Consider the following 22,864-nt stretch of genomic DNA (forward strand, 5'->3'; position numbering starts at 1 on the left):
TCAGTAGTAAAGAAGGCATTTGTGTTTCTACATCAGTACTTCCACTATATGTTGCCAGTGGTGCAGTTCCAGCAGCAAGACATGCGAGGAAAATGGCATGCAGTACATATAGATCTGCCAGTTTATGACAGATTTGGGGGGAAAATGAAACAGTTTCTCTGTGGAGATTCGGTGACGTCACTACTACATAATGACCAATGAGGGCTAGATTTCATTTGCTTTAAAGTCCATCAGTGCTGCTCAGGAGTAGTCCCAGAGATCATTGCAGAATAAAGTATTTCCCTGCAGAGCCACAATGGATGCCACATGGGGACATCTAACACAAAAGGCACCACACATTCTACTTGATGACACAGGTTTTATACTAGACAAGCATATTAAAGAAACAGATTTGCAAATTGCTACCCATAGTCTGGTTTCCTAGTCTTCTAGGTATGTTTGGCTAGCCTTGGAATTTGATGCAATCTCCTGTTATATGTAATCATAGATATGCACACCCCCTCCCAAACAGACAACCTTATTCTAAGTCATTCTGCAGTGGGCAGTAAGTCACAGTACAGCCCATCTCCATAAGGAAGGGAGTCTCCCATACAAACTATATAAATGTAAGGTTTTGATCTTTGCTTTAACCTGCAAATTCTTCTTGGCAACAGTTGTTAAGCAAAACACTGAAATGTAGTTTACTTTCAAAATTGGTATTGGGTAATAATTTGGAATACTTGCCATGCAAAATGTATTGCTATTGATTCTTGCTTTCTTTCAATACCTCCCCAAATTCTCTAGACCTTCTGCTTTCTATATTTCCTAAGTGCAAAGGTTTTTGGTTCTTTACTCAAGCAACTCTTAATTGCACTTTTAATGCAGAAATATCAATGTGTGGGTGGAGATAGAAAAAAAAATTGGAAAGCAGCAGACCATGGATTCCACCTCACAATGAAAGGAGGGGGAAAAAAAAACCTGTAACAAGAAATAGATCAGCCACACGGTAGCATGTTCAATCCATCTATTATTTGATCCAACCTTCATGATGTGTTGTCATCTGCTTTCTTGACTAAGGATATTGCTTAAATGAGGTAAAGCCCAGGAAGGAAAGTAAAATTACAATAGGTTGTAGCCATGTTGGTCTAAAGACATTGGCAGACAAGGTTCTTTGGATAAATCTGATATCTTTCATTAGACCAACTAAATAGTTGGAAAATCCCAACTATTTGAGTCAGTCTAATAAAAGATATCAGATTTACCCAAAGAACCTTGTCTGCCCACAGTGTATAACTGAATTTTAGTTATGACATGGAAGTCAAAGTTTTGGTACAGAGATCCAAGAAGCTTGTCTTGCTACGTGCTTATAAAAATCTACAAGCTCATCCCAATGATAAAAATGATTCTCATAAATAAATAATACCCTATAATAGTTATGGATTTTTTAAAATACAGGAATAAGCAATTGTTTTCTTGGGCCCAAGTGGTTATAGGTTTTCCCCGTAAATCTACTTAACCCCAAAGGTTTTATACTAGACAAGCATATTAAGAAACAAATTTGCAAATCACTACATTTTTGAAGCGATTTCTGTGGTAAACTTAGCTGTACTATGGGCTAATAGGAAAACCAGAATTAAAGACAGGGGGCGCATCTACACAAGATGTTTATTGTAGAAATGATTAATTGGCTTCACTGTAAAACATCAGCTTCTACATGTGCAGTGCTACTAAGACAGAGTAAACTAATTAACTCTGCCACAGGACAGTATTGCCAGACACAAGTACTATCTTACAGCGGAGTTATTTACTCCACTGCAACACGTGTAGATGTTGAAAGGGTTGCCTGTGGCACGAGAGGGCTTCAGTGCCTTTGTGCTGGCCCAGCCAGTCACTCCGCAGCATGTTGGGCTGGTAGGCTGACCCCTGGGGCCCCCTTCAACCCCGGCTCAATGTGCTACAGTCCCAAGGGAACGTGGAAATGATGCACCCAGGAGCAATTAACTCTGGCACAAACTGTGCCACAGTTTATCCAGTTGCCTTAATGCACATGTAGATGCACCCAGGAACTCCCATGTCCTAATCCTGGTAAGACACTGAGTTCCTCTATTGGGATAGGAAAAATATTTCTGTGCCAGCGATTCTAATTGTTTTACAAGATGCATAAAATTACCTCTTTGATTATAGCTACACAAGCAGAGGAAGATTTCAAGACTGTGCTAAGACCCGGGGCCATCACCATGCCCCTCCCTACCCCCCAACCAAACTCAGGTTTGAGAGCTTGGGAAGTAAACAGACTCAAGTAACAAGGTGGTGAAACATTTCTTACATCATGAGCAAGCTGTCCCAATTAGCTGAGACTACATCCTGAAAGAGACCAAGCAATTACAGGTTCATTTAACATAAAGGATACTTGACAAGAAAACAATCTGACTCTAATTAGCTCTATGCTGGAAAGAAGAGGGATGAGAAAGCTGGCAACAGGGGCAAGATGTGGAGAGTACTGCATGACTAAAGAAGCAACATCACCACAAGAGGCTGTAGGCCTTAACATACCATCAAACCTCCTCTTGAACCCTTCTCACTTACCAAGAATGCTGCCTCCATAGCCAGATTTTGATAGCAAATAATTATTTTCTCCTTTCCCACTCTCTGACAGCTGATTTAATGTTTGCCACCTTTACTAAACTGCTCCACAGAGCATCCTCGTAGTCATCTTGGAAAGGTAACAAAAGGAATAGGACATGGTGCACCAAGCTGTACAACTCCACTAGGTTCATATTTACACCAGAGACATATGTGGGCCAAAAAGCTTCCCCTGAGGGAATGGGAAAAGAAGCTGGTGGCCACAGTAGTTTACTGTGTGGATAAACAGGAGCACCAACTCAAATGGCATTACTTCAGGGGCTCCAACTAAGTGCTAATCTGCTTCCGGATTTGGAGGCCAACCCTGATTAATACAGAAGAATGTAGTAAACAATCACACAGTGCAATAAGTCCACTTAACCCTATTTTTGCTGGTATGTTTGTGTCATTCAGACACTGCAAAGGGAGCTGCAAGACAGTGTTTGTACACATGGGCCAGCCTGTTGTCCTCAACTCACCATGTACAATGGCCACATGAGAAGAGACATCCATCCAGGAAATCTGCTTCATTCTTTGGCACACTCCAGTCCATCTACAGTTTGGACCAACCACCACCCCTTGGAATGCAACACAGATGCTAATATGCAGCACACAGATACAAGAGTGAAAAACTGAATACAAGGGTAATTAAAGCTCAGCAAGGGACATGGCCTCCAGGACCTCTTGGCCAATCAGCAGTGAGGGACGTGGTTGTCGCAAAAGTGCCCACAAAGGTGGCACTACGTGTCTTGAGCGGGCTGCAAAAAAACCAAACACAACCCCTTTTTCCTCACCCAGGCTCTCTCTAATAAACAAAAGCAAGAAGACAAGTTCATCTTGGACATACAAAAGAAAAATACAAGAGGTTTCTGACAGATTTTGGGTTTGAAGATTTGGTGGAAATGAAGAGACTGCCAATGCAAGAGTGTTTTTAGGTCAGCTTAAGGCAAGCTATCCACAATACTTTGCGTTTATAAAGTATGCATCTACTCACCCTCCTCTGTATGGCTTCAGCCTTGCTACAGAACCACTGAATTGCACCATTTCCAGAACAGATTTAACTCCGTATAATAAGCCCATGAACAGACTCAGAGGGCATGCCGTACCTCACATGTACATCTGAATATGCTTTGTATTCTTCTGAGAATCACAAAGTGCTCTACATATTGTAAGAAAATAAGCCCCAAACAAATTCTGAGGTAGACAAGTAAACATACATGGTAAACATTTACATAATACTTCCTTTGTGGGGGGTTATAAAACTTCATTTATATTTTGAGCCACCTGGATACTATGGTGATGAATTATCCTGAAAGTTAATCCCATTTTACAGATGAAACTAAGGGACAGATTGTGCGACCTTGGGGAAGCCTCAAAGCATTTCATGGATGAGCCAGAAACAACAGGCTCATGATCTCTCAGTTCCTGATTTGTTGACTAAAGAAAAGAACTATCTTTCCATATCACTTAAGCATGTTTATACAGAGGACAGCCCTGGCGGTGTACTGTATACACAGATACAAGTGAAGAGATTTGTTGTTTGCCACCATGGCTGTTTCCTTGCATGCACTGTGCAAATGACATCCCCCCTCAATCTCAGAACCATGTAATCTGACGGTGTTCTACACAAAAGCTTCACCATTTCAGATGTCTCTTATGGTCATGCACAAAATCTCACAGAGCTCATGGCTGAAAAGAAATTCAAAATGAGTTTTTGAAAACAGTATGCAGAACGTACCCTACAAATAAAGAAGCTGGAGATAATTCTTGACAGTTTGTTAACAGAAGCACAGTTTTATGCACTTCCTTTCCATGATGGTATCATTTTATTAATGTACCAGAGCGTGAGAGCCAGCAACCCATCTAAGCGGAACAGTGAACTTCAACCCAAAGCACAGGAGATCATCAAAGACAATGCCAGATTAAAATGAGATCAGGGATTTGGCTTCACAGGTCCCATTAATGAGGGTGCGGAAAGGCAAGGGAGTGAGGAGAGTAGGAAGAAGAATTGAAGTTAAAAATAAACCTTTCAAGCTTTATCAACCCAGTGGCCCTGAAGGAAATGCATTTAGGAATACTGTACAGGAGTTAGGCTCAAGCTAGAGATCAAAAAAGTTTTTAAAAAAAAGTAAGGGGGGGGAAGGGGAAACAAACCCAGCAGGAATGGAAAGTTTTGCAAATTTTTTCCTTTATAGTTTAAGCCTACAGCCACGCTAGGAGCACTTTCCCAGGATGGTATACCAGTATTCTCATACCATTAAAATACCTATAGTACAGATGCAGCCTTAACGTCAGTGTTGTAGTGATATAGTAGGAGACGTCCTCACAAGCAAAATAAGGTATACTGATCATCTACAACTGCATTCAGACCAGGAGTATCTACTACTCTAGCTCTGCTGATCATTGTACAGACCTTGTCAGACAGCTTTGCTGAAAGAAGTCTGTTATGTAGACCTGGGCTCTGTGAATATTCATTGTGCAAATGGGAACACAGAAGATGGTACAATGAGGAGGGTACCACCCTGAGACTTTAGGGATACCTATCCAATTCCCTACTCTGCCATGGACTTGGGCAGGTTATTTAATTTAGCCTCTGGGTCTCAGTTTCACATTGGTAGCAAGAAATATTTCCTTACTTTGTAATAAAGATTGCAGGATGTTCAAATGCTATGATAATAGTGGCCACATCAACAACTAAAACAGATGGGAACTCAAACATATTGAGGTAGTCAAGAGAATAAGGAATTGAAAATATTTTCTTTGTACAAGCCAAGTAGACATAAATAAGTGCTAAAATGGGGAAGTCAGTTAGAGTTGTGGTCATCAATACATGTGAAAGTTCTACAGAACCAGGTAAATGTTAATAGTATCCCTTTAAAACCTGTTTGTTTCTTCATAATTATTTGTATTAGTATGGTACTTCAGAGCCCAATTCATGGACCTGGACCCCATTGTGCAAGGTGCTGTACAAAACACAGAACAAGAAGATGAGCTCTGTCCCAAAAAGCTTACCACTCACATACAAGGTAACAGATGGCTGCAGACATATGAGAAAGTACAAAGAAACAGAGAGAGAGAGAGAAAGTATCGGTTTGTGGGACAGGCTGTGGTCTCTGCACATCTGCTAGTCTTGTCCTGTGAATTCCCTCTAGACTGCACAGGCTGACTCCTGTCTTGGAGTAATTGATATTCTAGGACTTGCTCCGTATCTTAAGAATAAGGCTCTGTGCCAAACCCACAGGTTGCCTAGTCAGTCTGGGTCATATCTTGTTCCACTCTAATCTGGTAACATGAGGGTCTCTAATGTGTTAACATGATGAACTCTATGGGATTGTGATATCAAAGACTGAAACCAGGCAACAAGCAAGCATAACGTCTGCCCATTTCCAGCGGTATAAAAAGTGTACATGAGTCAGACCAACACCCACCAACAGCTTTTAAAATGTTTCTTATACCCCCACTTCAGCTGTAGGGAACCACACTGCAACTCACACACATTATAGCATTACTATTGCCCAGCACCAGTCTGTAAAAACAATTAAATGAGATTCCCTGTAATTGAAATAAAGATTCTGTGGTAGGAAATACTTTTCCTTTCCCTGTAAAGAAAGCAGGTTGAATACTCCTTTGCTTCCTTGATCCCAACACAGGCCAATACACATACGAACAAACCAATTCAATCACTCAGCACATCCAGCCTGAGAACTGGCAGAGTTGGCAGCTGGACGCACCAATATTTCAACATGTCAGATCCTTTGTTTCGTGTTGCTCTGCCTGCCCCTTCATCCTCTTTCCCCTCAGCCTGCACTACCCCTGCCCACATTCCACGTTCCTCTCCATGGTCCCCCTCCTACACGAGAGGAAAGAGCCAGTCTGATTTACTGTGTGCTTGATATAAGGTGGAAAAAGTGACTATAAGGGTGGTAGAGAGAGGTATGCAGGCACAACCAGCATGGGACCTTACAAGCAAAATAGATAAACAGGTGGAAGACGGGACAGAAGAACAGGAAAAGCCCTTGGGATATCATCTCCTTGGTCCTAAAAAGGAAACATCTGAAGAAAGCAGCAGAGGGTTTTGCCTGCTTGGAAACCTTGAGCCCTAGACAGAAGCGTGAATCAGCAGACACGAGAAATTAACTCACTCAGTCTTACTTAGGAAAGCAGAGAGCTTGAGGGAGAGAAAAGGAAGGAACATGCATTATTTTGAAGGTAAGAAAGCATAAGTGACAAGTAAAAGGAGATAGACATTGGAGGTGGTGTTTGTTTTAACTATGCAAAAGAAGCAGGTACCACTTGCATCCTTTTGCCCTGGGTATCAACCTCCAGCTGCCACTTAACTCCATGCTACAGTGTTTCCTTTGATTATATGCTTATTGATGCCTCATCCAGGAAGAAGTGCCATTTTCAGAGGATGGTAGCACAATGCCTTGCATCATTTTTGGAGAGCTGATGACAGGACAGACTTGCCCCCACACCATAAAGACAAAGCCAACCTTATCTATAGGCTCAACAAGTCCCTCCAACTCTGCTGTCCACCAGACAAAACGGAGAGCAGAGTGACCACTACTGAACAAATGTCACATCCCCCATTGAGAGCTCTCATTTCTCCTCTGTCCCAATGGCCATTCTTTGGCAAAGGGATTTCTGGAGAGGCTCAGGAAAGGGATCTCTCTTCTGAGTGGAGAATATAGCATTCTTCTCCCTGCCAGACTGGAGGGGATTGAACATAAAACAATCCAAGCATTACCACTTACCAGACAGCAGCAGGTGACAGTGGATACCAAGAGGTAACAAACCTTGCCAGGGGTTTGAGAGGTAGCAACTTAGATGCTACAGCTTTTGCATGTAAGCGAGATGGGAGGCTTCCCACTAAATACTGCCAAGGGGATTCCCTTTATCCCCTCCTTAGCAGCAAACTTGGATGCATCAGGCAAGTTGCAAATAGAAGGCATGAGCCTTCAAGGGGTCTTAGTTACCATAATAATTTTACTAATTACAGCAGTGATTGGATTATGGCCAGCCAGCAGTTTTAAAGAAACAAGTCCTTACAGAAGGGGGAAGGAAAGATCCCCAAGGTAGAAATTTCTCTTTATAGATTTCTAATATCCCTCCCCCTCACCCCTTCAGAAACTGTAGTTGGCAGAGCTGGAGCATTTACAGAGGCAGGAACAGCATGGAGTGCAGTGTAATGTGTCACAAATGATACACTGGGACACAAAAATTACAGCCTTGGGGGGAGGTGTGGCTGCACTAACAGGAGGGCTCCCATTCATACGATGGCCTCACAAACTGCAATGCCCATAAGCAATTTTAACTACACAGTACACTGCGGACAGGTGCGTGCGTGTTAACTTATCTACATGCCATTGTGTTTATAACTATTTGTGAGAACATGTAATGATTTGTAACTACAGACCTGATGGAAACTCTTAATATAAACCTACCAGCTGCAAATGAGCAGCCCAATGCAAACCCTGACAGCATTAGAAGCTGAAGGCAGCACCACGTGAAGTGGCAACCAGGGAATTGTTCTGGTGACTACTTATCTTTAGTGACAGAATTGAGACTTGCAATGTCAGATGTTATCCCAAGGGGCCACAATTTCATGTTGTTGTTGAGGACCCATCCTACGATGGCTTAGTGAGGCCTCCAATCTGCCAGGCTCAGTCACTGCAGATGCACTGGCTCTCTCCTTTTTTCTCCATGTGATAGCAGTGCCACAGGAAGCTGATTGAACCCATGGACCAAGGCCATGTAAACACCAGCACATGACAGCTGCAAGAAGCAATGGCACCTGAGAACTGGAAAATAAGATGGGCAGTTTCATGGAGCTACATGTTTGCTGGGGGGGCAAAGATGATCATGGCTACATGGTTTTCTTGCTCTAGCAAAGTGCCAACTCTGTCCCATTCCAGCCCTGATGAAAGAATTGGAGAGAGGACAGAGATGTCACATTTCATAGAAGAAAGGAGCCTACCATGTGCCACAATAAAGGAGAAGACACTCCAGTTCCCAGCGAATGAGGCTTTTCCCATAAACCCCTGCTAAATCTATATGCACAAAGCACTTCTCTATGGCCAGCTCCCTACTTTGTTTATCTTTGCTGTTGGCCATGAGATTTTAGCATGCAAAACCCTTCACTGCTGCCAAATGAACACTATTTTACCCAAATCTGTGTGGCCTCTTCATCCTGCTTCACTGCTGAGGTTTGAGTTGAAGACTGGTAGCAGCAGCAGCAGCAGCAGCAGCAGCATTTGGTAGTGCAGACTGGGGATCAGGATTTCTGGCAGGGAAAAGCCAAGGAGTTGGGTTCTTGCCCAGGGTGAGTTCAAACTTGGCTCCCCACAGCTGGAAACAGTCTCATCCTGGCCAGAGTTCCCCAACGGTCTAACAAAACCCTTGGGAAACAGCTAGTTTCCACGTGTTAGCCATCTCAAAACAGACCAGTTCTTAATGAAGCCTTTATAGAACGCATTTCTCCCTGTCCCCAGCACAGCCTCCTCCACACAGTTTGTCGGACTGAAGTTGTGGCTGGGGAAAGGTGCTAAGCAAACCAAACTAAAAAGACTGAAGTTCTTCTTGAATGCACACAGAGCAGGTACAGCACAGACAACAGCCCTTCATAAAGGCATCACCACACCAATACAGCATAGGAAACAGTACCTGGAAATGCTCAGAAAGACATACACAATACATGCACACACAGGCCTAGTGGCTGCTCTTTCTTGTATGGCCCACACAAATCCCCCACGCTAGAAATGACATGGTTTCATATATTTCCATCACTGTCTAAAGGTATAGGCATACCAACAATTTACCACAAGGTGAAAAGCACAGGGATTTTAGTGTATGGCATTTGTCCCATTGTAACTGTTAGCATGCACACTTTTAATCTGCAGGAAGCGGAAGCGGAAGCAAAACCACACACAGCCCTTGATGAAAGGTGGCAAACTACCAGTTAAGTTTCCACTTACTGTGGGGGAAGAGTAGGAAGATGGACAATTATCAAGAAGCAGCTGATGTGCAGTTAGCACCTCATCTCCTTCACCTCATGGTAAACTGTTTGTATGCATCATCTTAGTAGGGGCAGCTGGAGATTTCTAGTGGACTCTTACAAACCAGAACAGAGCGCTGCCATTGACTGTAACCAATGTTTTCTCAAGGAAACTAAGTTTTGTCTGCTGTGCTGTAAAATGGCATCATTGACATAAATGCCACAAGAGAAGAGTTCTATAGCATCACTAAACAATTGAAAAGAAACATGAGAGTAAGCAACTAGGACATTATGACACAGTGATCCTTTTCAAACCCTGCTGAAAGAGAGATCCTGTGCATCACTCTTCTGTGGGTTATAGGACTAAACCCGATACTAAGGACAGGCTAATACTGAGGCAAGTGCATTCTCTGTGGGACCCACTCTACACCACCATGAACCTGTTCACAGGGAGGCAGAGTGAAAGTTCCTGCACAGATTCATTTTTGAGGACACGCTGCTCAGCACAAAAATAGATGCTTCACAAGGGCTCCCCTGGAAAATTAGATTGACGGATGACTGAAAGAAGCAGAAGGTGCCTGTAATATTGTGACGGATGGGCCTACTGGTCATTCCTTACAGTCAGTTCTACCTCTTTACCCTGATAATTTAATATAGCTAGTTATTAAAACAAGACTACATTTCCTCACCAGTTTCAGCCTCTTACTGCCTTGAGCTGCTTTTGAGTCTGTAAACACCCAGGCAGCTAGGCAGATAACAGAGAAAGCTTGCAACATAGCAAATAGAGCAAGTGTCAGGTGCTGGTGAACTTACCCCCATTTTATATTATACAGTTTTTCATTAAAGGCACTTAGAGGATCACCAAAGTCATCTAGGGTCATTGCAGAATTAAGGAGACTTCATATTATTGCCAAAGCAGCAAGAGACTGATTTGATCCCGATTCATCCTCCATCCCCACCCCCGCATGCACGCGCACACACACACACACACACACCTTTGAATGATTTTATGGAAGAAACTCCCCCTTGCACCCCAATCCATCTCTTAGTTACCCACATTGATTTGATTTTAAGGTTGATTGTAAGTATCAGGATGCTGGTCTCTTGAAATCCAGAGACCTACATGAACTGCACGGATCTGAGAAGAAGCACATAGGTTGAAATGGAGCCTCACTTCTCACCGGGGTCCACCTGAATGAATATAAATGGGCGAGACAGCCTTTATCATCTGTCAGCACTTCCCATTCAGAAGCGTACGCTGGCTTCAGTACAATGGAATGGTAGGTTCTGCTGTCATTTCCCACATGAAAAGGATGACTGCATTTTCCAGGAGGCATTCAGCATGTGTAGTTTGATCCATAGCTACAAGATTCAGCTGGATAAGTGGCCATACACCACTGTGTTTATCCATGCACATCCCATTCCAATCCATGGGGGATATATACTTATATACTGAGGGAAGTCAAGAGGGAAGTCAATATCCCCCAAGGATTGGAGTGGGATGTACATGGATAAGACTTCCAACACTGGTTTTCCAGAGGTACTGAGCAACTAGCATGGCCACTGACTTTCACTGGAGTCGTGGATGAGCAGCATCTGAGAATCGCATCCTAAAAGAATAGGAGAGGCTAATGGAAGAAGACATCATAGCCAAAATGATCCCCTCATATGCACATCAGCTATGAGGCATACCTTCGCTGGCTGGTTCAAGACCACCCACCAAAAAACATGGTTGCATTTCATTGTGCTTTGAGTTCTTTCAGGCTGAAGAGATACAACACAGTTGTAGATCAGGACTGGTGGGGACAAAAGCTTCTCTAACACCAATCTCAGTCTTTGAAGGCACTTGGAGTGGAAGGGAAAGAAGAGCTGATGGTAGGAGGAAAGGGAGTTAGGAAAGGGATGACTTGGAGGCAAGACAAATCAGAGGCCCTCCACCTGTAGGCCGTCAGTCAGCTGCGATGCTAGTACAACCCTGACAAGATGCAGCTTGTAGTCATCCAGCACATCCATTACCAATAGGATGTCAGTATTACCACCATGGAAGGAAAAACAGGATGACGGAAAACTGACATGGGGGAGGAGTGCTGCTTTGCTGCCTAATAGGGAGTTAACAGGCTTGTCTGGCTCCAAGCCACACCACAAACATCCTATGGCCAAGTTCTGTTATAATGAAGGGGGGGGGAAGGAGACAGCAGCAGCAGAGAAACAGGAAGCAAGCCCACTCTTAGCTAATCCTATTAACACTTGTGGCTTCACTCAGTGAACTCATTTTTGTTGTTGCTTAACCCCAAGGTCTTCAATTTCTCCACACTCAAAGGCCCTGTCTTCATGAGTCCCCTGCCCGGCCACCAGCCTCAGTCAGTCTTGCCTAAAGAGATCAAAATGCAGTTGGAAGTACCCATGAGAAAGCCAACTGGATTTGAGCTTTAAGCATAGCTACTGTCAGACAGAAGGCCTGACAGACAGGCAATCCTGTCACACACATCACTTTCTTCATGCTCCTCTCCATAGGGTTTGGGTATCTGCAATCCTGGGTGAGGCAGGAGGACTTTTCTTATGGAGATGATGGAATGGGCTCCCTCTTGCCAAGCTCATATTTGGCAATACTTAGATATAGGCATTTTGGATATACAGCTTTTTTTTAATAAGCCTGTAGCTGGATGGGGGCATATGAAGTTACGTCAGACCACGGGGCTCTTAAAAACAGTATGTTTCTTAAAGTAATGGTAATTGTTATAATGCACATCCACGTGGCGATGGATGAATTATGCATTCTTAGATACCATGAGAGTTGCTTTGACATTGTTCCTTGGGCCCTACGATGGCAATGGGCCTTTAAAAATAGCAGCATGACCAGCAAGCTTATGGGCAACTTCAGCAAGTGCAGCAGGCCCGCTCACTGCCAGAGGCACTTTAAGGCACCACCCTCATGAAGGCTTTTAAGTGGACACAGCTTCCAACCTCTCTCACAAGTCACTGCCTACTTCCTTACTTTCCAGCCTAGTGTCAGAAAAGCCGCCTCATACCAATGTAACCAAGGCCCCAAGAGTGACCTAAGTGGCAGACACAACAATGATAAGCCACAGGCAGGAGGACCTCCCAGACACATGATACTATAAAATTAGCCAGGGTGCAAAGTCCTTAGTTCTTCTAAAGCAAAGCTGTGCTATCTTTTACTATCTCTGTCACCAAGGCCACTGACTACAAAAACTTTCACAGCTTGAGCATAGGTCGACTCCAGAGGTACCGCAGTGAGTAGCATGCATCCTCATTAAGCACATAGCAAATGCATTGCAAACTAGACCTTGGAGTTGTCTCTCACATGTAATGAACACCTATGTCCAGAGGAAGTTGCTCAAGACAAGAGTAGCCATTCAGACTGAGTTTTATTATAGTGTGCCAGCAATGGTCATTTTAATGCTTTGGCCAGGGGATGTCATGTCTCAATTGTAGCATAAAAGATTTTTCCCCCCCTAAGTATAATCCAACTGTTGTTGCAGTCCAAGCCATTGTAATAACACCACTAGATCTGTATTTTCTCAAAGCTGTATTTTAGGTGTATTTGATTTCTGTAGCAGGCCAGCACCATGTTAAAAACACAGTGCTGATCACTTTTGAAAACTGATTCTTGCTAGACAGCCAGGAAAAAGTATTGGGACAGTTTCTATTCAAATCTCCTATGTGGTAGGCTGGCACAGGGCAAACCATATGTACATGGTGACACACTGAAAAATCATTCCTAACAGAATGATGGTAGACAACGTCATCACCTTTAGTGCTGGCAGCTATGCATAGTCAGATGACAATAACCAAATCAAATGCACACAAATTCAAAGGTTGCCTGCAGCAATCAGGAAGGAATTCCCCAGATGCACACATTCACATCACTGGACTAGATGCCAGGGAATCAGGGGGACAACTCTTACACTTGGCGAACCAACAGTTTGACCCAGCATGCTTATCTTTTCTAAGGCTATTCACAGTGATCTTTCATAATGTTTCCCAAAACGTTCCCATTCTCTAGTCCATCCCCACCTCCTCCTTCCTTTTTTCACTGAACAAGCTGCTGTGTGGATGAGCAAGTCACTACAAAGCCCACATACCTCACTCCTCTTGCAACACAAAGAGGTTAAAATGAATAACGTACTTTTTTCTTTTTTTTTTTAAACGTCATCATAAAGAGTATGAGCCAGCTCCCACTGTTCTATGATGAATAATTGCCCTAAAAGCCAGTGATTAACGTATCCTCTGCAGCAACACTTAAAGTGATACTTTTAAGTTAAGCATTTTTACAGATCAAAAATACAACAGTAAGTTGAATATGCTATTGACAATGGGCTTGCTCCAGAACTTATTTAAGACAATGAAACAATTTCCGAAGCCATCAATGTTCTTGGAAACAGAGCACAGAATAGCAGATGAGCAGGCAGTCCTGTAAAAAGAGGAGAATCAAGGGAATGCATCTCTCCTGCAATGTTTCAGCAGTTGTTACATAAATGACAGAAGTGGGTGTGGAGACAATTCAGTTCTATGCATGCAAAGTGGGCAGAGAACTAACTGCTCTGTGTGTGTGTGCATGTGTACATGCACACTTAATACCAATAAAGAATCTAAGTGGCAAGCAGGACAAAGTAAGGTATGAGCTCCCTACCTTAGGCTACACTCCAAGGTTTGGTCAGCAGAGCCGAGAATTAGTTGACAAAACTAACCATGTTCACACCCAGAGTTCCTGTTGGGGCAAAACCCTCTTTTTGCCTGCGGAGGGTTACCACCTGTGGATAGACGCCCTCACATCTTCTGCCAGCTGTTGCACACCCTTCAGCAAATGGTGCCATCCAAGGTGCACTTCATGCCCTGGTGGACTGTCTGCCACAATCACATGGATGTGCAGTGGTAGCTGCTGTCTGGTGCTAGAACTTCTGGCAGAAGAGAGACAGGTTGAGTACAAACAAGGCCTGTATCTGATCTGTTGATTATGTGGTATCACTTAGCTGAGTTTCTGAAGCTCAAGGACACAACGTTGTGCTGCTGCTGCTGCTCAGTCACAATGGACACTATCATTTCTGTGAAAGAGGCTATTGTCAGGAAACAACCTAAAAGAGGTTAACTTCCTGCTGGAATTCAGGAAAACAGAATCACACTTGTATAGTGGCTACTTGGGGGCCATTCCCTTTACAGCTTTCTACAAAGCTGGGTACCTGAAGGGACAGCCACAACTAGAAGGCAGCATCAGCCCAGGTTTAAGCCAAAAGAGCAACGTGTATAGACAAGAAGGATTGTCAGCCTCATGCTATTCCTCATGAACATACTGCCAAAGGGGCACATACAGGGTACATCATTAGTTGTTAACTCTACCCACAGACCTAGACCACATCCAATTTAGGTGTAGTTTGGCAACACCTGAATCATTATGGTGTGACCCATAATAGAAGCTGGTGAGCTAGATCCAAACAAACTACACTGAACTTTGAGACCTAGAAATCAGTAATTTTACAGCTTTCTGGATCAACCAGCCACCATTCACTTTCACAAGCATCTTTTCATATGGCACATTTCACAGGGCTCACTAGATAGATTCAGAGGATGAAATCTCTGAGATAGTGCCATTTCTTAGAGATATTTGCAGGCATTTAAATCATCTTATAGATACTGTAGTTGGTAAATATTTACCTAGAATATAGAAACAGGAAAAGTGTTCAGTACAGTTTAGCCATTGCTGTCATTGATATGCTAGCACCATAAAAATGAAGAGTTAAGAGCTCTCATCCAAGAGGTGCAATTTATTGCCACATTTAACAAAAAAAGTACATGAATCACCTAAGTTAATCAGCTTCTATAAAACAGTTGGTATAATCCCTTTCAGTGTATATAGTAGGCAGGGCTGTTATATTTTTTCTCCCTCTTGTTCACTCTAAGAATGGATCCTTCATCCTTCTCTACACGATTTTGTCAAGATGGCAATTGTCCATTCAGAAACAGCGTAACATTGCAGTTAGTGTACAGGGCCAGGGATCTGGAGATCTGAGTTTGTTTCCCAGCTCCCCAGTCTTGGATATTTTTCAAATATGAATAAAGAAGAGCCTTGGAACTTAGAGTGCACAATCTGAGAAATCAAAAGTGATTTTCAAATGTGCCAAGTGTTCAGCACCTCCAGAAGTCCTATCCAGGGCATTCCAGACTGAAGAATGTGTGTCTCCCCCCCCCCTCCCAAAAGTAAAATCAAATCAAATCAAATCACTGGCTTTGCACAATAGTGCTGGTGCTAACTTCATCAGTTGGCTGGGGAGAGGGAAAGCAGCTTTGATATCATGGGGCTCATGCTGGGTTTTTGTCTTCTTTAATTCTAGATTGCTTCCTCAATTGATCCAACCAAGCCCAAGCTTGTCAACCTTCAAGGAGTTCACCCATGCAAGACCCACTCTAGCTCCCAAGGACAATGGCAGTCTCTTCATTGACAGTGGGGCTTGATCAAGGCCTCCGTCTTCTTGAATTAAGATACGGAAATTCTTGTGGGCTGCCGGTTCTTTCCAAGTAGCTTTTGTGAATCTTATTTCAGCCCTACAGTGTCTTCAGCTAGTAAATGCTCACAGAAGAACATTCACAGGCACAAGCAAGAGTAGACAGGCTTCCTATTAGCTTGCAGATGAAAGTATTTCAGATGATTTTTTTTCTGGCAGTAGCTTTCAGCAAGTTTTGTTTTAAAACAATGAAAAACAGCAGTAAGTACCTGTTACAGCTTGGCTAGTGTTATTTTGCAGAGGCCTGGTTCTCTTGTTTTCTTGGATAGAAAAGAAGAGAGGAAAGAAAAGGCTCACGATATTTCAGGAGGAAGAAAGTACAGAGATGAGTTTGATATTGCAAGGAAAATGCTTTAATATCCCAGAGAGGCCTTCTGCTGCTGCACAAAGGCCTGTGCAGAATCTTATTAAAAGTTAGATTTAGCAGAATTAGTTCTGTTCATTACTCTCCTGCTCCCTTAAGTGAATATAAATACCAAGAGCAGCTCTTTAAAGCTGCTTAAAGACCCTTTTGAGGGATGAACCAACACCCCAAAAAGTCTCTTATGGAAGTGCTATGCGACTGGAACAGGAAAAGCTGATTTTCCTAAGCACTGTCAGGGGTTTCAGCATTTCACCCTGGTAACATCATCACCCCACTTAGCACAGTCCTGAAGAGGAAAAAAAGGTAGTTAAGAGAGTGATTCAACTTAGGGCACATCTATCTCCTGAGCCTTCTTCTGGCACACAGACATTGCTACTAGAAAGCCATCAAAGTACTTGCATACCTGCGCACTCCTACCAGCTCTGCAGACAGGGTACAGAGTGCACCAGTTGTTAAAAGAGCTGGTGGCATCCCACAGAAAGCATATGTAGACATGCCCATGTTTTTCACTGGCTGCCAAGCGGTGGCAGAAATCTCTTACGATACAGCAACTTTAATGTAAGCGTCTACTATTTTTGACTACTAAAGCAGAGCCCCTGAGCTGTACACAGCCACACACTGGGCCTCCTGCTTTGAAGCGTTAGGACAGCATCTTTTCCCTTGCACTACCAACAAATGGGGGGGAAAAGATGACAGAACCATTCCCTATGAAAATACTGAAATAGAAAGACCACACTGTAAAACTGACTATAGAAAATACATATATACTTTCTGAAACACCCTTGTACATGGAACAGCAATTCTGAAATAAAACCATTTTATGTGCAATCTGCACCGCAACACTTCTCTATATAGATGTAAATGGTGGGTGCGTTTAACAGTGCTACTATCAGTGTTCTCTGCTGCTGTGTAGTGCACATAAATGGTTTTATTTCAAAATCACCATTGCTTTCTGAAACACCCTTGTACAAAAATATTATGTACACACAGAGCTCAGAAATAACTGGTATATATCCATTCACCATCCTGGCACTTCTCTAAAGCAATCATTTTTGGCCCAGAATCTCATTTTTCTTTTACATTAAATATAGACAGACATTAAAAAGCAAGCCTCTAGCTGTTGTGGTTGGGAGGGGAGGAAACCCTAAAAAAACATAAGCCAAGCAGAACAGATTCAGAGGCATCTCTGTAGAAAGCCTAGAAAACCCCCCCAAGCTCAGTGGGGTTTATGGTTGTACTCATCTCAGTGGGATGTTAATGCAGATGCCCAGTGATGATCATTTCATTATCAACATTGTTACTTATTTCCTTCCTTTTTTAAGAAGAGGAAGACATGAAGTCACTTGCTCCATGTCTCATTTTTGTGCAACAAGTTGGTAGTGCTTGGAGCTACCACTACTTCCCCAACCCCAGCAGCCCCCAACGAAGGAGGCAAGCCATATAGTCCATAGGCATATTCAAACCTCAGTGAAGTAAAGGAGGCACCACGCAAAATGATAGTTGAACATCTGCTCATACTGCTGTGAACAGACTAATGCTGGTGATTCACATAGGCGGAGCTTAATTTGTGGGAGGGACTTCGGGGGTCATCCACCTCTTCCACCCGGGTCAGATATCACACATACAATAGTGTGGTGGCTCAGAGGGAGATGGGGGATCCTACATTCACTGGAGAACAGGGTACCTTTCTTTCGGTAACATCTAGAGGGGGACGTGTCACATCCCCTCACTTCCCTAAAGAAAGGGATACACAAATATTCACAGCCCTTCCATCTTAATAGGAACAAGAATAACACCAGTATTTTAAGTTCATTGGCTCCAGGTCCATTTCAATGGATTATTTTAAACAACATGCACTAAATACTGCCTTGGTTCATACTACCTCCTCGGTTCTCAAGTGTATCAAAGTTGGCAGTGTAGCTCTCTGTCTCCTTCTAGAGGTCAGATCACAGAGGTCAATGAGTGTCATTCTTGAGATAAAAACACTACCCTTTCATTTTATGTAAGAAAACTGTTTTTAAGATACAGAAGTCCTGGATTCAATCACTACTTGCAAACCAGCCAGAGTGCTGCATTACACATACAGTCACTCTAAATGCTGCCCTCTGATATACCTCATATAAGAAAATTAAAATCTGCCTGTTGCTTTGGAGAAGTAGCCTACGAGTGATATTGCTCCTTTTGCTCTGTAAAGAAGATCGTTGGGCTTCACTAGGCCATGTTGTAACTTTTCAAATTCATCATCCAAATACACACGAGAATTAAGCTCTGGACAACAGTCCAGACAGTTCCTGAAGGGAATGAGTGGTTAAGATGAAAAAAAGAACCCCCTTGCCCAACTACTACAGGTTGGTCCTTGGGATAATTGTTCCCTGCACTGTGGTTTGCAAATTAAATCCCCTCTTCTTTCCCCTTTGTTGACATGTAAACTCTTAGGCTATCATCTCTATTCTCAAATAAGTACCTTTGTTTGCACGCTTTATTTCTCAAGCTTTTCATCTCCCTGTAGCTTTTAGAAAGCCATTGACAGAAGTTCCATAGCTATCCCCTCTAATTAACACATCTTTAGTGGAAGTGTTTCTCAAACTCACCATTTTGGTAAACTATACATTAAAGTACCTGTAAGACTCTCTCAGGTGGAGGGGGAGGAAGAAGGAAAGATGAAAGGTCCTTTTCCTGGTACACACCACTTTCCCAGTTACTCTCAGCTGCCTGTAGACAGCCCAACCATAAACAATGTAAAAGAAAAAGCCAGTTCTATCACCTCCCGTCTCCAAGCTCTATACTTGCTACCTGCAGACATGATACATTTTTTTCTGTTCAGAATTCAAACAGCGGAAATATGTGATACAAGGGTAAACTGATAAAGTAATTCACTCCAGTGAGTCCACGGCTGCCACATTTCTAGGAGGTGCCCTGCCAAAGTTTTTTTTTTTTTAATTCTCCTTTATTGTCTGACAATGCGACTAAAAGGGAAATGTTTCAGGGATTAGGATTCCAGGGTGATCTAATACAGGATGCCTCTGGCTTAAAAAAATGAAAAAAAGAAGCTAGAACTCCTCCTAACACTCCTCCCCTCCTTTAAGTTTAAAAAAAGGGACGAATGTTACCATTTTTGGACATGAGTTTTGCTTTGCACAAGCCCAGCCCTAAACCACACCAGTCAAATGAGAACTCAGCTATCATCCCGCCTGTAATCAAAACGCAACTGGGAAGTGACCGGGGACTGTGACTGGTGGGAGCACAGGGAGGTAGCGTACAGATAACTGATTGCTATTCAGTCAACCTGATCTCCAAGTTCACCGCAGTTCTCCTGTTTCCCTGTACACTGGGAAGAAATGTTTAACCTAAGGGGATCGTCACAGCAGTAGAAGAAAGCAAGCAGCCCTGGGTAACTTTCTATGCCAACTTAATCCAGTCCTGTCTAATTCCTTCTTTGATCAGTCTCTGTGCCCTTGCAGAGGCATCTTGCCTTTGTGCATTGCCCTGCTTTGGGGCTTTTTGCAGTTGACCTGACACTCTGTTGCAACACACACACACACACACACACTGTACCTGAACAATGTCAACCCACCCTTCCCCTAGGGCAGTGGTCTCCAAAGTGGGGTGCATACACCCCAGGGGGTACACAAGATGATCCACTGGGGTGTGGGAAGAAAATATTAGAACTTCTATTTATATTTATTTTTTATCTAAAAAATAAGAAAGAAATTAAGCTTTACTAATATTTAATATATGGATTGACACTGGCGCCCTCACTCGGTCCATATGTCAAATAAATAAATATACATATAGTGGGGGTGCGTGCTCAAAAATTTTTTACTGATAGGGGTGCACGATCAAAAAAGTTTGGAGACCACTGCCCTAGGGCACACCCAGCTCCAAAGGCCTGGATCAGATCTTCAGCAGCTTTCAGAGGGGCTGCCGGAAATAGCAATCACTCCAACATTCAAAGAAAAACTGCTTCTTGGAAGGGGTGGCTTTGTACAATGCATTGCAAAATGCCAAGGAGGGGGGGGTGGGAGGGGGAAGCTGCAGATCCTGGCTGCATGGCTTGTGGCTCTTGACAGGGAAAGCATCTGTTGCTGGGGGTGCAGAGGGAAGGAACTTCTGATCTATGGAACTGGGCAATCAAGCAGGTTTCATTTCTTCACCCATCTCCTCCCCATCACATATCCTACCCAGGGGACACCCTCTCCAGGCACCCTCTCTTATTAACTGATAGCAATCACCCCACACTCTAATACAGCCCCTTCCATCACTAGCTCTCCAAGCACTCTACCCAGGAGACCAGCAGGTAGCAAAGGCAACCATGTAGTTCAGACTTACACCCAGCATGACCCACACCTTTCCTTTACCATCACCCAACAAAACCAAAAGCTATTTCCACTGGGCCTCGAGAACAACCAGAGGATGCTTTAAAAAAAAAAAAAAAATCAATTAAAAACTCTGCTCCAGAATTAATTAAAACAGTTGGGGGAAAGGATCTAATCAGAGATCAAATAATGGAGCAACTAGCCTGCCCCCTCCGCAGGTTACTTGCTCCATTATTAGATCTCTGAATCCCATCAGGTCTTGTGCAAGGCTAGGACAGCCCTAATGTTCATCGCAATCTCTTGCCATAGGAGAAAGCAACACAGGGAAGAGGAAGGAGGAAGGAGAGGTTAGGCATATACAAATCTGTAATAAGGTGGATCTCCCCTCCTCCCTACATTATTTAAAGCAATATAACATGAGGGTGATGCAGGGGACCCAGCTCCCAGCAGCAGTGTCCCACCACCAGCTGCAGCAGCTCCCTGCCCTCCACCATCCCCAGCCCAGGTTAAAAGGAGGGGGGCTGGGGGAAGGCACTCTGCAAAGGAACCACGCAGATTCCCAATACACAACTAGCCTCTGGTAAGTCCTAGGAAGTGATCCCCCCTCCCCCCCACACATACCCCCACTAGATGCCTGCAGCCTCACATGCACCCCATTAGATGCCTGTAACCTCACCCCCCGCCACTAGATGCCTAATACACACACCCCACTAGGTGCCTGTAACCACACACACGCACACGCCGCCTGTAACCCAACACTCCGGGCTAATGGAGCTACCGCAGCCCCCACCCCCTGCTCTCGGATCTCCCTAGGATGCTTTCGGAGAGGAGGGGAGGGCACTCACCTTCCTCTGCTGCTTTTCCCAGGCTGGATCCAAAAGCAGATCCCTGTCCCAGTCGTCCTCTGGCTGCATATAGTCATTGGTTTGCTGCGAGTCATAAGGATCCATGATTGCCACTGCCGGGGGTGCGGGGTGGGGGTCCTTTGGTCTGCTCTGCCTTCGCCTCCCCTTCTTCTGCGGGCGGTGCCGGGGTCGGGCTCGCCCGAGGCTGGCTGGGGAGCTCCTTGCTGAAGCCCAGCTACAGCAGAGAGAAAGAGAGGGAGAGAGACCAGGCAGCACCTCCCACTCGCCGGATCTCAACCTAATCTTTGCACATACAGAAGAGGAGGGAAAAAAAAAGGAGAGAAAGAGGGAGCGAGAAAGAGCCCTGCCTCCTGCTTCCTCTCATTGGCTGTGTGAGTTGCCAAAACTTCATGTTCCCTGGCTCCCGTCACTCTCATTGAGGCCCCCTTGTGTCACTCAGGGCTTCTCAGCAGCTGACATAGGTTGATTTAAGACTCCCTCCCCCACTCCCCGCTGGCCCATGTGACATGTGAGTTTAAGCTGCTGGAGGCGCTCAGTGCGGTGACGTCTCCTCTAGCCCTGGGAGGGGGCAGAGGAACCTCAGCCGCTTTGAGCAGGTAGCCCCAGCCGGCTACCTGTTGTGCAGCGCAGCACCCCGGAGCCAGCCGAGCTGCCCCTGTTTTGCTAAGCAGGCTTTGGCGGCTCTGCAGCTGGCGGTGGAAGCAGCCTGGGCAGGTTCAACATAGAGCAACACCCCCCTTTTCTGTCCCTGTGTTACCATGATGATGATGATCCTGTGCGGCTGCCAGCTGAAAGAACATCTTTTCAAGAAGCCTGCAGCTGAATTAAAGATCCTGCAAAGCCTGATGCACCAAGCCCGATGCACGTTTTTTAGGCTGTCCGCTGAACTCAGTGAGGTCCCAGAAGTGGAAATGTAATCAGCACCCACCTGTGCTTTTGCTTGATGGGGCATATCCATTGCTATCAAGTGAGAGCACCCAAATGGGGTGTCTAGGCACCTTCACTGTTGGGGACTAGTGTCTTGGCACACCTCTACTGTGTTGGGAACATAATAGCAGAAAGTGTATTTGTGGGGGGGGAAAAAAAATTGTTGGCATTTTGATTTTTTTTTTTAAAGGTGTACTCTAAGCTTTCTTCATTTTAATACCTGTATTTATTTTGAAAATCTGTGGCTATAGCATAATTAAAGTTGCAGCTGGCAT

At 44.1% G+C, this 22,864-nt stretch overlaps 1 protein-coding gene across 5 annotated transcripts in view; it reads right to left on the bottom strand.

Moving 5' to 3' along the window:
* Window positions 1-21,972, bottom strand: part of ACTN1 (actinin alpha 1) — a 131,653-nt gene extending 109,681 nt beyond the window's left edge. For 3 of the 5 annotated variants that reach the window (XM_019551454.1, XM_019551451.1, XM_019551453.1), the window contains exon 1: window positions 21,642-21,972. In XM_019551454.1, the coding sequence (XP_019406999.1) occupies window positions 21,642-21,746 (105 nt within the window). In that variant the 5' untranslated portion in view covers window positions 21,747-21,972. The remainder of the gene's footprint in view (window positions 1-21,641) is intronic. The other 2 variants (XM_019551452.1, XM_019551449.1) reach the window with 1 other exon arrangement.
* Between the last annotated feature and the right edge of the window lie 892 nt (window positions 21,973-22,864).

Source organism: Crocodylus porosus, unplaced genomic scaffold, assembly GCF_001723895.1.
Source record: "Crocodylus porosus isolate Cpor-Errol unplaced genomic scaffold, CroPor_comp1, whole genome shotgun sequence".
Taxonomy (NCBI): Eukaryota; Metazoa; Chordata; order Crocodylia; family Crocodylidae; genus Crocodylus; species Crocodylus porosus.